The sequence below is a fragment of the Rhinoderma darwinii genome, chromosome 9 (assembly GCF_050947455.1).
Source record: "Rhinoderma darwinii isolate aRhiDar2 chromosome 9, aRhiDar2.hap1, whole genome shotgun sequence".
Taxonomy (NCBI): domain Eukaryota; kingdom Metazoa; phylum Chordata; class Amphibia; order Anura; family Rhinodermatidae; genus Rhinoderma; species Rhinoderma darwinii.
The window spans coordinates 91982040-91998076 of NC_134695.1; the positions used below are offsets into that span (position 1 = coordinate 91982040).

The 16037-nt window shown below is 42.6% G+C and overlaps 1 protein-coding gene across 1 annotated transcript in view; it reads right to left on the reverse strand.

Moving 5' to 3' along the window:
* Nucleotides 1–14751, reverse strand: part of PLCG2 (phospholipase C gamma 2) — a 124974-nt gene extending 110223 nt beyond the window's left edge. The window contains exons 1-2 of the mRNA XM_075838475.1: nt 14510–14751; nt 1790–2030 (exon numbers count right to left, since the gene is read on the reverse strand). Coding sequence (XP_075694590.1) covers nt 1790–1988 — 199 coding nt within the window. The 5' untranslated portion in view covers nt 1989–2030; nt 14510–14751. The remainder of the gene's footprint in view (nt 1–1789; nt 2031–14509) is intronic.
* Nucleotides 14752–16037: the final 1286 nt, after the last annotated feature.

Below are 16037 nucleotides of genomic sequence, written 5' to 3' on the forward strand. Positions count from 1 at the left end.
AAAGGCCTTAAGTGTCACTGTGACTTTAAGAGACAGTTTATCGTTAAGAAAAAAAACAAGCAACTGGGATTTTGTCCTTATTGAACGCAGACAACTAGATCTTTTCGGACTCCAAGTCAGGGGTCATTGGATTTAAGTAACTTGTCTGGGCTCAGCCATCATCTCGTCAATAAATGAAAATGCTTAGTTCTTTCACGTGAGATAGGGAAAAGCAATTTAAAGCGCTGACCTCTTGCACAGCCGTGAAATTGTATTCTTGCTGAAAATTCAGGAGAATTGTGGCAGCTCGTGAAAGTGATTTGTGGTCAGTATCAAGAGGGGGTTTAATTTTTGGATTAGAAGGAATCCCTTCTCTGTTTGTCTGAAACCTAATAGAATATTTATCTCCCGTATACAATGTATCAGGTCCTCCTTATACAGTCCTTGAAGCAGTTAAACTATCAATCTCTTGTACATCCTGAGTGATCGTCGGTCGGCAAAGAGCAAAGCATCATGGACCTCCGATAACAATGAACTGTCAGTCATGGTCTTCAAGCGTAGCACAAATGGACAACGCTGACGTATTAACAAAATAATCAAAGTCAACAAGACAGTAGCTCAGTCAAGGGAAAAGTTGCTTCTTTCACAAACCACAAGTCTATCAGACCAAGAGCTCCTGCCATGAATACCAGGCTATTTCTATGTAGCAATTGAAAGGGCTTGTCTGATTTAGAAGACCCATTTTCTAATAATGCTTAGGAAATTCAGAGTTAATAGAAAATAGGGAATCCCTAGTTCAAGGCCTCCACCAATTAGCAGAAGTGGAGAGTGGCTACAAAGGGCATCTCTTGCCCTGGAGGACCTTGCACACGTGTGAATTACATGGACAGCCCATTTATTTCAATAGAAAATGGTAACTCTCTACTTCACCTGTGGTGGCGCTGTAGAGGAATTGAACATATTCCCCTACAGATTATAACTGATTGATGGACACCTTGTGATCAGATTATCTATGGAAGACCATTCTAACAAAAAGGAATTGTCTAAAGTGGACAACCCCTTCTAACCGATTAAAAATAATTGTATCTACACATATACCAAAAATAAAAAAAACTGTTGATCTTGGTGTACAGTATATCGTTTCTTGTAAAAACTAGTGCTAGATGCCGAAGAAAGATGAAAGGACAAGATTGTTTGAGTTTTTTCTTTGCCTCTGTGCCAAGTCCTACTGTAGTGAATAGGGAAAGTAGGGAGTCTAAGACAATGTGGGAGATTTATTATGCAAATTTTGGCACAAATTGCACCAAAACAGTGTGTGCCAAATTTATTATGTGTTTTACACAATTTTTACACCTCATTCAGCAGTTTTTCGAAAGTTTCTAGAGAAAGGGGTGCATAATGCACCCGATCCATGAATGGCGTGTAAAAAATTTTGCCCACGAAATATTGATGTAAAGTATGGTAGCCAAAAAGTGGAGTAAGAAAGAGAGGCGTCTAGTAAGTTTTGTCAATTGTATCACGCAGCATGCGCCAATGTAGGAAGAGGAAGACCAAGCAGAATCTACGTGTCCATGTTTCAACCCTACACGGAAAGAACCCAAGACCCTGCAATGATGGATTTGACAACCAGGTCTTCTCCAGCCTAATTCACTACCTATATGACCAAGTTGCGATATTACCCTTTAGAAAATTGGCATTTCATGGTATAATTTGTACAAATCTGTGTGGTAACGTCAGAAGATGCTCCGATACTTCATTCTTCTGATGTTTCCTCTACCCATGCATGTACAAGAAGGTGAATAATACTCACAGAATCCTTCAAGTTTATCGGCAGTCTTACTCCAGGCCACCTGAAAGGTTTCCATTATGACTTGGATGGTCCTCCGCTCGGACTGTGACTTCTTGTAGTTAAATACAGTCATTACAGTGCCCAGTTCAAGAGTCCTCTTTATCTGGCTCTTCTCATATTCCGGGAGAGCCCGGTAATCAGAACTTTTCCTTCGCGCCATCTTATCACACACTCCACACTCACCTTAGACCTCTCCAATGTACTGCAGAAGAAAATATAACAAGAGGAATTAGGTTCTCTTACATTGGGAATTTTATAGAAATACATCAAATAATAGCAATCACCCACATTATAATGTATATTCACATTTAGGACTTGTGATCACATGACGATGCTGAGAGGCAGACAGGATAAACCACCTATTCATTTGGGTTGTCCAAACCCATCAATGTTGGATCGGTGGGAGTCCCACCTCTAGGATCCCATCAATCAGCATAACTGGGGCGCCACAGCCCCTTCACTACAGTGTTAACACAGCAACACACGCGTCCATGCCGCAGTGTCTGGTACCGCAACTCAACCACATTCACTTGAATAGGCTGAACTTCAGTGACGGACATAGCCGCAAAACCATTGACGTTGCTCTGGGAGTGCTCGGCTATCTCATTTATATGGGGGGTGTTCTGACGGATGTCGTAGAAAAGAAGGACTGGGCATGTTGGATTTCAACATGCGTTATAAGACAGATAAATATGAGACAGATAGATATGAGATAGATATGAGAGAGATAGATAGATAGATAGATAGATAGATAGATAGATAGATAGATAGATAGATAGATAGATAGATAGATAGATAGATAGATAGATAATGTGATAGATAGATATGCGATAGATAGATATGCGATAGATAGATAGATAGATAGATAGATAGATAGATAGATAGATAGATAGATAGATAGATAGATAGATAGATAGATAGATATGTGATACATAGATAGATAGATAGATAGATAGATAGATAGATAGATAGATAGATAGATAGATAGATAGATATGTGATAGATAGATATGAGATAGATAGATAGATAGATAGATAGATAGATAGATAGATAGATAGATAGATATGAGAGCAAGAGAGAGAGAGAGATGAATATTATCTATAGATAGATGTGGATCTCTTTTGATGAGATCACTGTTTGAAGTCTTCTCTAATAATGTTTCAATATAACATCCTATAATAAAATGAAAGCAGATCTCAACAGGAGGTACAAATATGACATGATTATTGGATTATCTATAAAACATGACACTGATATTAATAATTTTGGAGTCATGTGACAGCTGGGATTGAAGACTGACGTTTCTCTACACATTACTTACATACACAGTTCCCTGCTATATTATTACGCTCCAGTGCACAGCGGATATTTTACTACTTATCACACACCTGAAGAAATTGTATGCAAGAGACACCAAGGAACCAGAATTTCAGCCCCTTGATTGGACCTTGTTCACACAGCTGTGAGAATAGTGACCTCCATAGAGGTCAATGTAAAAAAAAAAAGCCTCACTTGTAGAGTGCAGAAACAGTGCAACCTGCTGAAACCTGCATTGGGAAAAATGTAACAATACTGCAGACGTGAGGGTCCTTATTAGGAGAGGGGAGAAAAGCGGCAAATGCCACACTCTTCTCCATTGAACACATAACATACAATGGCAGTTCCAGTAATTTTATATTGTCGTATGATAGTACGCAACTTTTCTGCAATTCCAATTCTCGGCACAGGAAATATATGAGCTAGGAAAGTGATCATCGGGGCAAACATGTTTCTTTACCTCCTGCCAGTCACTCTCCTACTGCTGACATGGCTGATCACAGAGAATAATAGAATGCATTGCAGAAACTAAAGGCTTAATCGAACCAAAATACAAAATGGAGATTTTCCTTCCAGCAAGGGACCAATTTAAAATCCACATTCAAATACCCGGCAGCAGGAAATGCGCTCAAAGTAGTTGTCATGCCACTTGCCGAAATATCCGGACCATAAAAAATGGAATTAAAGTGGATTTTAAAAATGACCATAATGCAGTATTTTCCACATTTGTCATTATGCGTTCTTATATGCATAATAATAACTCACTGGGGGTAATGTAGCACGATTGGCTGCAGTCCTATGTAAATACTTATCCTGATATCTGTGATTTGTGTAAGATAACCAGCTCAGCACTGCTACATCTATAATCTCCCTCTAGATAGATATATTCACATAAAGCTTGCAGATAACCAGAATACTTCCCCGTTATGCAAGTCTGTGCTGCGTATTTCACCTCTGTCTTCACGTTCATTTAGCAATAAGCCAAGTTCCTTTAACACATGGTCCTTCCCCGCCAGAGAAGACCTAAAACGAGGCCGCAGCCTAGAGTTGGCCACAGACATAAGACGTTGACAAAAATCCAATGTCTATGGAGACAGTTTAACTTGAATGCAAAAGGTCAGATTTTTTTTTTTTTTTTACATGTTCGAGCCTTTATTTCCTGTGGAGATAAGCGGTGTCATGTCCTATGACAGCTGCTTATCTCCACTGCCCTTGAAATAACATTAACTTTTGGCTTTTGTTAGTCGGAGCTGTTTGGCTGAGAGCATTGTACGACTGTGGCAGGGCTTGGGGCAAATATGCAGGGAGTATACACAACGTACCTAAAATCTCCTAATATCTCTTTTATATCCTTTATGTATAATGATTGTAAAATAAAAATGTATGCATCTTTCTATTATATTCTGTGTATCAATTCATCATTATTTTCAAGATAGGTGACTGCTGTCAGTGAATAGAAACATTTTTCCTATTTCTTGTTTACATTCAGAGGCTAAAAAATCCTATATAGACCACGCACTTCTCACAGCTGGGTGTTTGTGGCGATTGTACCCAGTCCAGATAATCATCTATGAGCTAAACAGACTGGACTCTAGGCTGATACATGTTACCTACGCTAATACATTGTAGCAAACCATCAGAAGAGGAGTGAATTTGTGCCGCTGATGTACTCTGCTCATAGGACGGTCAAGACTGGATACAATAGTAACGAACCCTCAGAAAGATTAGGTTTGAAGTCTTTAGTAGTAAACATATTTCCTATTCACTGACCGCAAGAAGAGATCTTGAAATGGTGAGAAATTGAAACAAAGTATATTAGAAAGTTGCAGAACTTTTCATTCTTTAGTAATGAAGCTTTATGTATATAGAATCGGAAAATATCTTTAAAGGGGTATTACCAGCCTAAAAATGTATGGCATCAGGAGAAATGGGTCCCATAACCCTCATTTACCAATTCACCCCGGCCGCTTTCCCCTTAGAAGTTGACAGAGCAGACTGTGCTGAGATTTGTAGTTCTACAGAAGCAGAATACCTAGGGATTATTGAATAAGAAAACAATTGCTGTGGGAGCTGGCACAGTGGTTACGTGCGCCCCGGATCCTGTTACATTTACTTACCCACCATACCTCCGCTGTTTGACAGGTGACCTCCCTCTGGCTCTTATGGCCGGCAGCTATGTTACACGGCACTTGATGATGGAGAAAGCCCTAAACGACTTCCTTGTAGTCTCGCTGCTTCTGCTTTTTTTCGCCTATATGATTTCATATACTCCGTCCCCCACCCCAAGCCTCGGCTTTCTGCACTACTGCATCCACTTCCTTCCTGGTGCTGCAAGCTTCACATAGCCTCCCTTCCCCATGATCAAATGGACATGACACAAGTAGAAATAGGAAATACATAGCAGTACTGAGTAAAAAAGGGTTAACCTTCGATTGTCAGCTCCTGGGATCAGGAACTCTGTCTCCATGCTTTAGGGTATGTGCACACACACTAATTACGTCCGTAATGGACGGACGTATTTCGGCCGCAAGTACCGGACCGAACACAGTGCAGGGAGCCGGGCTCCTAGCATCATAGTTATGTACGATGCTAGGAGTCCCTGCCTCGCTGCCGGACAACTGTCCCGTACTGTAATCATGTTTTCAGTACGGGACAGTAGTTCCACAGCGAGGCAGGGACTCCTAGCATCGTACATCACTATGATGCTAGGAGCCCGGCTCCCTGCACTGAGTTCGGTCCGGGACTTGCGGCCGAAATACGTCCGTCCATTACGGACGTAATTAGTGTGTGTGCACATACCCTTAAACTGCAGGCTATCTGCATCAGGAATCTTGTTTCTTCACATTTTAAATTGTTAGATTGTAAGCGTAACGCCGCATACTGCAATTTACTGATGTTACATTCAAGAATAGTTCAACCAATATAGGAGTGCAAGCTCCCTGGGTCAGGTATCCACTGCAGGAATCTGCAGGAACCTCACTTAGGGGGTCTATTCACACATTGCGGTTAATCCTGTCTTTGTACACAATTTTTGCAAAAACCTGATATGACTGCGATGTGTGACTAGACCCCCTAGCCATTTTGGGCCCACATAGCCAAAGGAAAATTCTAGGATACCGTACCTACATAGGCGGATATAGCAATACGGACTAATATAATTCTATACTCCATGACAACACTGCTCCTGAGAGAAACATGTTTTCACCAGAGCCTCTCAGTAGTTCACTTTATAAAGTCTTCGGACCTTTCCACATTTTTCACATGTTTTTATGTTGAGGCCTTGTGCTAAAATAAAAAAAATCACGTTTTCCCCCATCATTCTGCACTCAGTACCCCATAATGACAAAGTGAAAACTGAATTTTAGATTTTTTTTTAAAATATATTAAAAATGAAAAACTAAAATTTCACATGGACATAAGTATTCAGACCCTTTGCTATGACACTTGAAGTTTAGCTATGGGGGCCTCCCATTTCCCTAGATCATCTTTGAAATGTTTCTACGCCTGGATTGGAGTCCACCTGTGGAAAATTCATTTAATTGGACATCATTTGGAAAGACACATCCCTGTCTATATAATGTCTCACAGATGACAATGTATATCAGAGCAAAAACCAAGCTAGGAGGAGGAAAGAACTGCATGTAGAGCTCAGAGACAGGATTATGTGGAGGCAGAGGTCTGGAGTAGGGTACAAAAAAAATAATTGAAAGGGTCTGAAGACTTTCCAAATGCGTTGTATGTCCCGCAGTCTATCCATAAAAAAGAGGAGTCCTCCTGGGCTTCCTAAACAAAACAGGCAGGTGTGCAGCCATGCCAGGAGCCTTTCCAACAGGAGTAGCCAATCACTGTCCGCTCTGCACTCTCTGGCGGGAGAAGAAATAACGCGAATGGCAGCTTGTCGGACATTCAAAATGAACTTACTTGCGACACGGGTGAGATTTTTTTGTGTTTGTTATTCTATTTAAACTAGGTTAAGGCTACTTGTCAACTTTTGGTTGCAGTAAAATTGCGGTTTAACACGGCCGTCGTGCAACAAATGCAAGAATTACAACATGGTTGGCATTCCATGGGGACAAAGGGCAAATTTTTATAAATTGTAAGTAGCGCTCTAGTTACAAATCTTAGGACAAATCTTACGAAATAGAATAAAAAATGTGCCGTATTAATATACAGTATATATGACATGGATTGAATTTTAAAACGGGAGTCCGCAAAGTGGTTCACTACGCAAAACGGTTGCTCAGCCTTGCGTCCACTTTACACAGGGAGCGCCATTCATGCAAAGTCTCTAAAACACATAATAAATGTGACACGCGAGCTGTATGCCATTTTTTTTTGGGCGCATTTTTCTTAGGAAATTTCCTTCAGCGTGCGACAAATTCACAAAGCTGTCCACGTGAAGTTCTGGGCTTTAGAAAATACGGCTGTGTTCATGTTCGCAACCATTATTAATTTTTTTGCCACCGTTTTTGCAAAAATTGTGATTTGACAGCAACATGTAAACACAGTAAGGTCCTCTTCACACAGTGCAGATTTTTAAGCAAAAACCAGAATTGGATCCGGTAGAGGAGACACTTTAAGGCATTCCTTTATATATTTCTTCTGTTAAGGTTCCGTTCCTGGTTTTGGCCTAAAAAAATACATGCAAAATCTGAATCAAATCTGCACGGTGTGAACAAGGCCTAAAGGTAAGGCCACACGGTGCGGTCACTGAACTGCTTGCGTTTTTGGTAACCGTTCTGCAATGCCTTGTAATGAACTATATACAGGAGGCGCCTAACAAACTTCAACACGGGTGTAAACGATTTCCATCAATTATTTCCTTTAAAAACGCAACAGAACTGCGGCATTACAGAGACAAAAAGCGCATTCAGTTGACCGCATGCGGTTTTCCAATGCAACAAAACCGCGTCAACGATGAACCGTGTGGCCTTACCCTTAGGCCTCATTTACACGAGCGTAATATACGCGCGTGCTTTTCACGCGTGTCGTACGCACCTATATTACTCTATGGGGCAGTGCAGACAATGCGTGAATTTTGCGCAGCGCGAGTGCGTTGCGTAAAACTCACGACATGTTCTATAATCGTGCGTTTTTCGCGCATCACGCACCCATTGAAGTCAATGGGTGCGTGAAAACCACGCATGCCGCACGGAAGCACTTCCGTGCGAACTGCGTGATTCGCGCAAGAGCTGTCAAACTGAATGTAAACAGAAAAGAACCACGTGCTTTTCTGTTTACAAACATCCAAACGGAGTGTCAGAATTTAGAGATGAGCGAACCGAACTTCACCGGGTTCGGCCGAACTCGTTTTGACCGAACCCGGCGAAAAAATTTCCGGTACGCGACGTCAGGAGACAGTCACTTTCCAGGGTGCTGAAAGAGTTAAACTGGTTCAGCACCAAGGACAGTGACTTCCGATCACAATATACATGAACGTGTTAAAAAAAAAATAAGTTCTGACTTACCGATAACTCCTGGCTTCTTCCTCCAGTCTGACCTCCCGGGATGACAATTCAGTCCAAGTGACAGCTCCAGCCAATCACAGGCCAAGCACAGGCTGCAGCCAATCACAGGCTGCAGTGGTCACATGGACTGCCGCGTCATCCAGGGAGGTGGGGCCGGATGTCAAGAGAGGGACGCGTCACCAAGGCAACGGCCGGGAGACCAGACTGGAGGAAGCAGGAAGTTCATGGTAAGTATGAACGTCTTTTTTTTATTCACAGGTTGGTGTATATTGTGATCGGAATTCACTGTCGAGGGTGCTGAAAGAGTTACTGCCGATCAGTTAACTCTTTCAGCACCATGGACAGTGACTGACGTCGACTAGCCTCATCTCTATGATGGCGGCTGCGCGAAAATCACGCAGCTGCGCATCATACACGGATGACACACGGAGCTGTCAAGTGCCTTTTGCGCACGCAAAACGCACACGCTCGTGTAAATGAGGCCTAAAGGGGACACAGATATATTACTTGAAAAAATGGATCCCTATGGGCAATCATTGATGCCAGACTGTGGTACAATTGCAATTCGATAATATATATTTACATGAGTCATTTTTTTTTTCAAATTAATTCCCTGATTTTTGGCATTCCAGCCAAACTGGTGGTTTTTACAAAAAATGGCGCGGTTTTGCAGAAAATAAAACAATTGAGACAAAATGGCATCCAGTCTAGATAATCCTCTGTAAACAGTCTGGCACGGTTTCTCCGTATTGATACATTGTAGCAAACGATCAGAGCAGGAGAGGTTCTGCTGATGTATTTAGCTCACAGAGCATGGTCTAGACTGGATACATTGTAGCAAATTCTGCACTGGTTTTTCGCCTCTGGACATAGTATGGGAACATTCTTGACAGCAAACGGAGATATTGAAATGGTAAGATAATTCAACCACAAAAGTATATTCGAAAGTTTAATAATTTTTAATAAGTTTAATCATTTTTCATAGAATAAATAAGCCTTATTTTAGTAGTGGCTGAAGTTAGACTCTTCCAGTGAGTAGAGATTCTCTGCCTGTGTCCCTATGACAACACTTCCTACTTCTATGCATCGGCAGCTTGATGCTATAGAAAATTCTGTAGCAGCTGTTATTTTACAACAACCTTCTATTCTTCTCTTCTACCTCTGTTGTCCATACCTCGAGGCTGAACTTTTTCCTTCTCCCTGATGTATACACATATCAGTAAACACAGACTTAACTTGGTATCATATATCATTTCTGACCACAAAACTGAAAAGTCACAATAATCGGATCAGCAACTGAGTTGCACAATGACAGCACTAAACCGGTAGATGCGTTAAAGTCTAGCTTCACTTTTACATGTTAGGAAGTGCCTTTCTGTAATACTTACCGGCCATTTATTTTCTTCAGTGTTGGTTACTTGGCTGCGTATTAGCTGTACACCATTCGTAACCAGCTATGGCCAACGACTCCAGCTTAACTGCACTGTCTATTGGAGTCTGGAGTAGTCTGAAATCCACCTACTATCTCGCTGGGGCTTAAACTGCCTTTCTCTTGTTTGCCCATGCTTTACGCTGGAGCTCTGCCTGTTCAGATTGGCTGCTGTACATAAGCACAAGCCCATTTCAAGCTTAGCAGGAAGAGCCACCAAGCTCAGAATAGGATATCAATAACTGATCGGTGGGGGTCCGACTCCTGGCACCCCCGCCGATCAGCTGTTTTGAAGGGGCTGCGGTACTCGTACGAGCACTGCTTTCCCTTTCATTTTAATTTACTCGTACTGTGAATCGCTGTCACACTTGTAGCGGCGGTTCACGGTATTGCAGCCTTCTCCCATTTAAATGAACGGAAGAAGGCTGTAACACTGTGAACTGCCGCTACAAGTGTGTCAGCGATTTACAGTACAAGCAGGTAAGGAATGAAGGGGGAGCAGCGCTCGTACAAGCGCCGCAGGCCCTTCAATACAGCTGATCGGCGAGGGTGACAGGAGTCGGACCCCTATCGATCAGGTATTGATGGCATATCCTAAGTATAGGCCATCAATTTCTTAGGACTGGAAAGCTCCTTTAATTCCTCACAATCCTTCCCATAAGACCTGTGTAGTTATACGCACAGTTGTCATAACAAAATTGTAAAAACAATGTAACATTTTCAGAAATGTTAGGCTGAGTTCACACGAGCATGTTAAGTCCGTAATGGACGGAACGTATTTCGGCCGCAAGTCCCGGACCGAATACAGTGCAGGGAGCCGGGCTCCTAGCATCATAGTTATGTACGACGCTAGGAGTCCCTGCCTCGCTGCCGGACAACTGTCCCGTAGTGTAATCATGTTTTCAGTACGGGACAGTAGTTCCACAGCGAGGCAGGGACTCCTAGCGTCATACATAACTATGATGCTAGGAGCCCGGCTCCCTGCACTGTGTTCGGTCCGGGACTTGTGGCTGAAATACGTTCCGTACTTTACGGACCGAACATGGTCTTGTGAACCCAGCCTGACCCGTTTGTTTCCTTCATGCCATTTGTCGGGCCTGTAATGCTGAAAGTTTATTGAACATATGTTGCCGAACCTATACTTTAACATAAAGCAGCGTGATCGTGCTCTGGAGCCGGCCAATGTTTGAGGTTATACACAGACCGCTTAAAAAATGATTGTAGATGAAAGACTGGTGGTCTCTTCTGAAGAAAACAAGGTGGAGATTATGATGTCCATGGACATTTCTCCAGCTGTACAGATACAATTCCCTAAAGTAAGTCCGATAATAAGTAGTCATATAGTAAAGCCCCATCTTTGGACAATCCTTCATCTATTTACAAAATGTCTAAAAAAAAAATTTAGGTCCAGTTGGTAATGATGAGAGTTGTCCCATCTCGAAACTCCCTTCTTAGAACGAAGCCGCAACGGTGATCAGCTAAATAACACTGATAGGGTTTGTGTAACCCTTGGCAATTGGCTGATCTGGCCGGGGGAAGCTCTGTCCGTTTACCTGCAGTGGCCGCTGCAAGGAAAATCTAGTATGTCTGATGAAATGAAGGGACGACCATGTAATACATGGTCACATTGAGTACGCCCAGACGGGAGCCGATTTTTGCAGCAGCTCTGCTTTGGTTTATAAAGGAGTGTCCCAAGTCAGGTGACCCACTTTATGGCATCCAAAAGGGCAGAAGGGATAACTCCTTTGTGCGTTGACAGAAGAACACAAAAATCCATAGTCTACAGATTCATTATGAGGCATAACCTGAGATTTTCTGGTTTTTGGAGATGTTCAAGATAACCCAAATCCTAAAATAACTCCTTAAAGAGGCTCTGTCACCAGATTATAAGTGCCCGGTCTCCTACATAATGTGATCGGCGCTGTAATGTAGATAAAAACAGTGGTTTTTATTTTGAAAAACGATCATTTTTGAGCAAGTTATGAACAATTTTAGATTTATGCTAATTAGTTTCTTAATAGACAACTGGGCGTTTTTTACCTTTTTACCAACTGGGCGTAGTAAAGAGAAGTGTATGACTCTGATTGGTCAGCGTCATACACTCCTCTTCACAACGCCCAGTTGGTAAAAAAAGTAAAAAACGCCCAGTTGACGCTGACCAATCAGTGACCAATCAGCGTCATACACTTCTCTTCATTAATTTTTAGCTGTACTCGCAGCACAGCGTGATTTCGCTGTACTGTCACATACTCCCACATTAACTTTACTGAAGTGTCTTGAGAGTGAATAGACATTGCCTCCAGCCAGGACGCGATGTCTATTCAGACTCCCGACACTTCGGTAAAGTTTCTGTGGGAGTTACTCACACAGCACAGCGTGATCTCGCGAGATTACACTGTGCTGCGAGTACAGCTAAAAATTAATGAAGAGAACTGCATGACGCTGATTGGTCAGCGTCATACACTCCTCTGTACAACGCCCAGTTGGTAAAAATGTAAAAAACGCCCAGTTGTCTATTAAGAAACTAATTAGCATAAATCTAAAATTGCTCATAACTTGCTCAAAAATGATCGTTTTCCAAAATAAAAACCACTGTTGTTATCTACATTACAGCGCCGATCAGATTATGTAGGAGATAGGGCGCTTATAATCTGGTGACAGAGCCGCTTTAATTCAGAGTCCGTCTTGGATCAAGATGTGAATTGATCACGTGACATTGATCCAATCTTGGGCCAACCATGCCAACTTGCTTTAATGTACTTTCCCATGTTCTTGTTGATAATGGTTGGGTGATTTTGACCATCATACCCTTCTTTACATCCACCATCATAGTAGCACCTGAAAGAGGTGGATGAGCTTTGTTTCTTTGTCAGAACAAACAAGTGTCCTATAAATGAAGCAGTCACAACAATAGACACAATTTCATATCCAAAACTAGCATGGTTAGTGTCACATCTGTCATGATCCGGCAAGTCACAATTGCAAGAAAATGACCACCGAGCAATCGGAAATGGCTTTGACACCAGGATGTGAAGGTTCTCATTGCAATTGTCATATTGTGTAAACACCCCTGGCATCTAAGGCCTACAAAGGAGTATTTTATTCAGTCATATTAGTAGTAATAACAATAATAATGAATAAAAATAATAGTTTTGAAGGGCAAATAAACTATTAAAGAAACTTTTGACATGTCAGAAGTTTTAAATCTTGGGGGTGCGAGCACTGAGATCCTCACCGATCGCTAAAACAAAGCGGCAGTAGCGATCGGGAGAGTGCTGTGTCGCTTTGTTTCTGACTGGCTCTCCTCGGAGCGTTGTACGGGCTCAATAGAAAGTCTACACTGCTACGGGGAAAGCCGATCAGAAATGAAGCGGCACAGTGCTCACCCAAGCTCTTCTGCCGCTTCGTTTTAGCGATCAGTCTCGGTGATCGGATCCTCACCAATCAAAACTTCTGACATGTCACTGTGACATGTCAAAATTTTTTTAAACGTTTAGTTACCCTTTAACGTAAGGAACATCAGCTAAGGCTCTGTTCACATCTGGGTCAGAGGCTCCATGAAGCAACCCGTCAGACTCCATTGTAAGTCAATGGGGCCAATTGGGTATCGGTGGCGTCTATCAGACATACAACAGATCGGGCATTGTGCTAAGGTATTCATAATTGACGTCTGAACACGGCGCAGAACTTTATGCTGTGACACTATGAGTTGCTGCCATTAACCTTTGCTCAAACATGATCACTCCTTACTTCAAGTTACAAGATTAGCAAGACTCAAGGAGAATTTACCCCTAAAATGGAAAAAATCTGTTGCCGTCTTCTGTCAATTCTGTCAAAAATTCTTCCCTGGTTTTTTTTTGGGGGAAAGCGGAGGTGGTCACTCAGCTTACCTAAAGCCCCAAAGGGAAATTCTGCCCAGTTATGGCAAATTTACCTAGAACTCTAGGAGAGATTGGTGCCAACTTTCTAAGACTCCTGAATAAAAAAATCTGCCTAGTCTTTGCAGTTATACATGGGGCCGGTCTTAGGTTGAATGGTGCCCTGTACAAGCTGCCAATGTATTAGGATCGTGCACCAAGTGCGGGATCTGTGTGTGCAAGCTCCGGATGCCAAGGCCAGCGGTGACAGCTGATTCACCACATAGGTCGCACATCCCTATGGCTGACCCTGGTAATACATCCCTGCTCTCACATCGCTACATAACTAAGCAGATTTGCCATATATGATTCTGGGAAAGTTTTGTGGCAGTATATGGGAGGTGTGATGTCATATTAGTTATCACCCAGCTTTTCCAGAAAGATTTACCAAAGAGACAGCTGACAAGAGGACGACTCCAGAACGACTATTATAATAGAATTCGCCCCCATAGAGGTAGACGGCCCCATTCATAAAGCATTTGAGCAGCACTTCTCATATACAGTCCTGTAGCTGCTGTTCTCGATGTGAGTGGCTGGAGTGGTTACTTACCTGAGTGCTGTCTGTGCAGGTGTCCCTCCAGACTAGTGTCATCTCTGTCCCAGGAGATCTGTCCACTCCTCTGCTGTCAGATCTCGTCTGTCTTATTCCACAGTGCAAAGAAAGAATAAAAATCACAATAGAAAAGTTCAATGGAAGAGTTTCAGACAGAAAAGTTTCTAGTTGCCCAGAGGCAGTGCAGTGGTAGAGGAGGAGCTGCGTTCAGTACAAGGAAGTTTCAGAGCTGCAGTCATCCAGCCTGACACTGCACAGAACAGAGTCCTTCCTGTTCTTATCTATAGACACATGTGCGCTATGACCCGCTACTGAATATGAAATGAGCTCTTAAAGGTGCAGTCACATAAGGCTTCCAAAATAGATATATATATATATATATATATATATATATACATTTAAAGTGGAACTAAATTTTAAAAACATTTGACATGTTAGAAGTTTTGATCGGTGGGGGTCCGAGCACCGAGACCCCTACCGATCACTAAAACAAAGAGGCAGAAGCGGTCGGCTGAGCGCTGTGCCGCTTTGTTTATGATCAGTTTTCCTTGGATTGTTTTACATGTTCAATAGAAAGTCTATCAGTCCGTACACCGCTCTCTCTGCTTTTCGAGGAAAGACGTTAAGAAACAAAGCGGCACAGCGCTCACCTGATCGCTTCTGCCGCTTCGTTTTAGTGATCGGCGGGGGGTCTCCGTGCTCAGACTCCCACCAATCAAAACTTCTGTCATGTCACTATGATATGTTAAAAGTTTAGTTACCCTTTAAGTGATTGGGGCTGAGCTCAGGATAATCTACAGTACTAGGCACAACCGAAGATACGGAAGCACTGATGTTTCTGGTACAACAGTGAAGGGGCCTCTGCGCTCCAGCAAACGTTGCGGACCCTTTATTCTGCTGATTGTTGATGGTCAATTATCTAGTCAATGGCACTTGACAAGGGGGTGGGATATATTAGGCAGCAAGTGAATTAAAGTTGATGTGTTGGAAACAGGAAAAATAGGCAAATGTATTGACTTGTGTGACTTTGACAAGGGCAGAAGCAGTGTGATGCTCCTGGCAATGTTATGCGGAGAAACCATGGGTCCTGGCATTCATGTGGATGTGGCACGTACCACCGACCTGAACATTGCTGCAGACCAAGTACAACCCATCATGCGGTATTCCCTAATGGCAGTGCCCTCTTTTAGCAGGATAATGCCCCCGCCGCACTACAAAATTGTTCACGAATAGTTTGAGGAACATGACAAAGAGTTCAAGGACTTGCCTTGTCTCCAAATTCCCAGATCCTAATCCGATCGAGCATCTGTGGGATGTGCTGGGAAAAAACAAGTCTGATTCATGGCGGCCTCACCTCTTAACTTACAGGACCTGCTAAGGTCTTGGTGCCAGATGCCACAATATCTTCGGAAGTTTTTTGAACTCTATGCCTTGGCCGATCATAGCTGTTCTGATGGAACGAGGGGGACCTACGCAATATTAGGCAGGTGGTTGTAATGTCATGGCTGATCAATGTGTGTATATA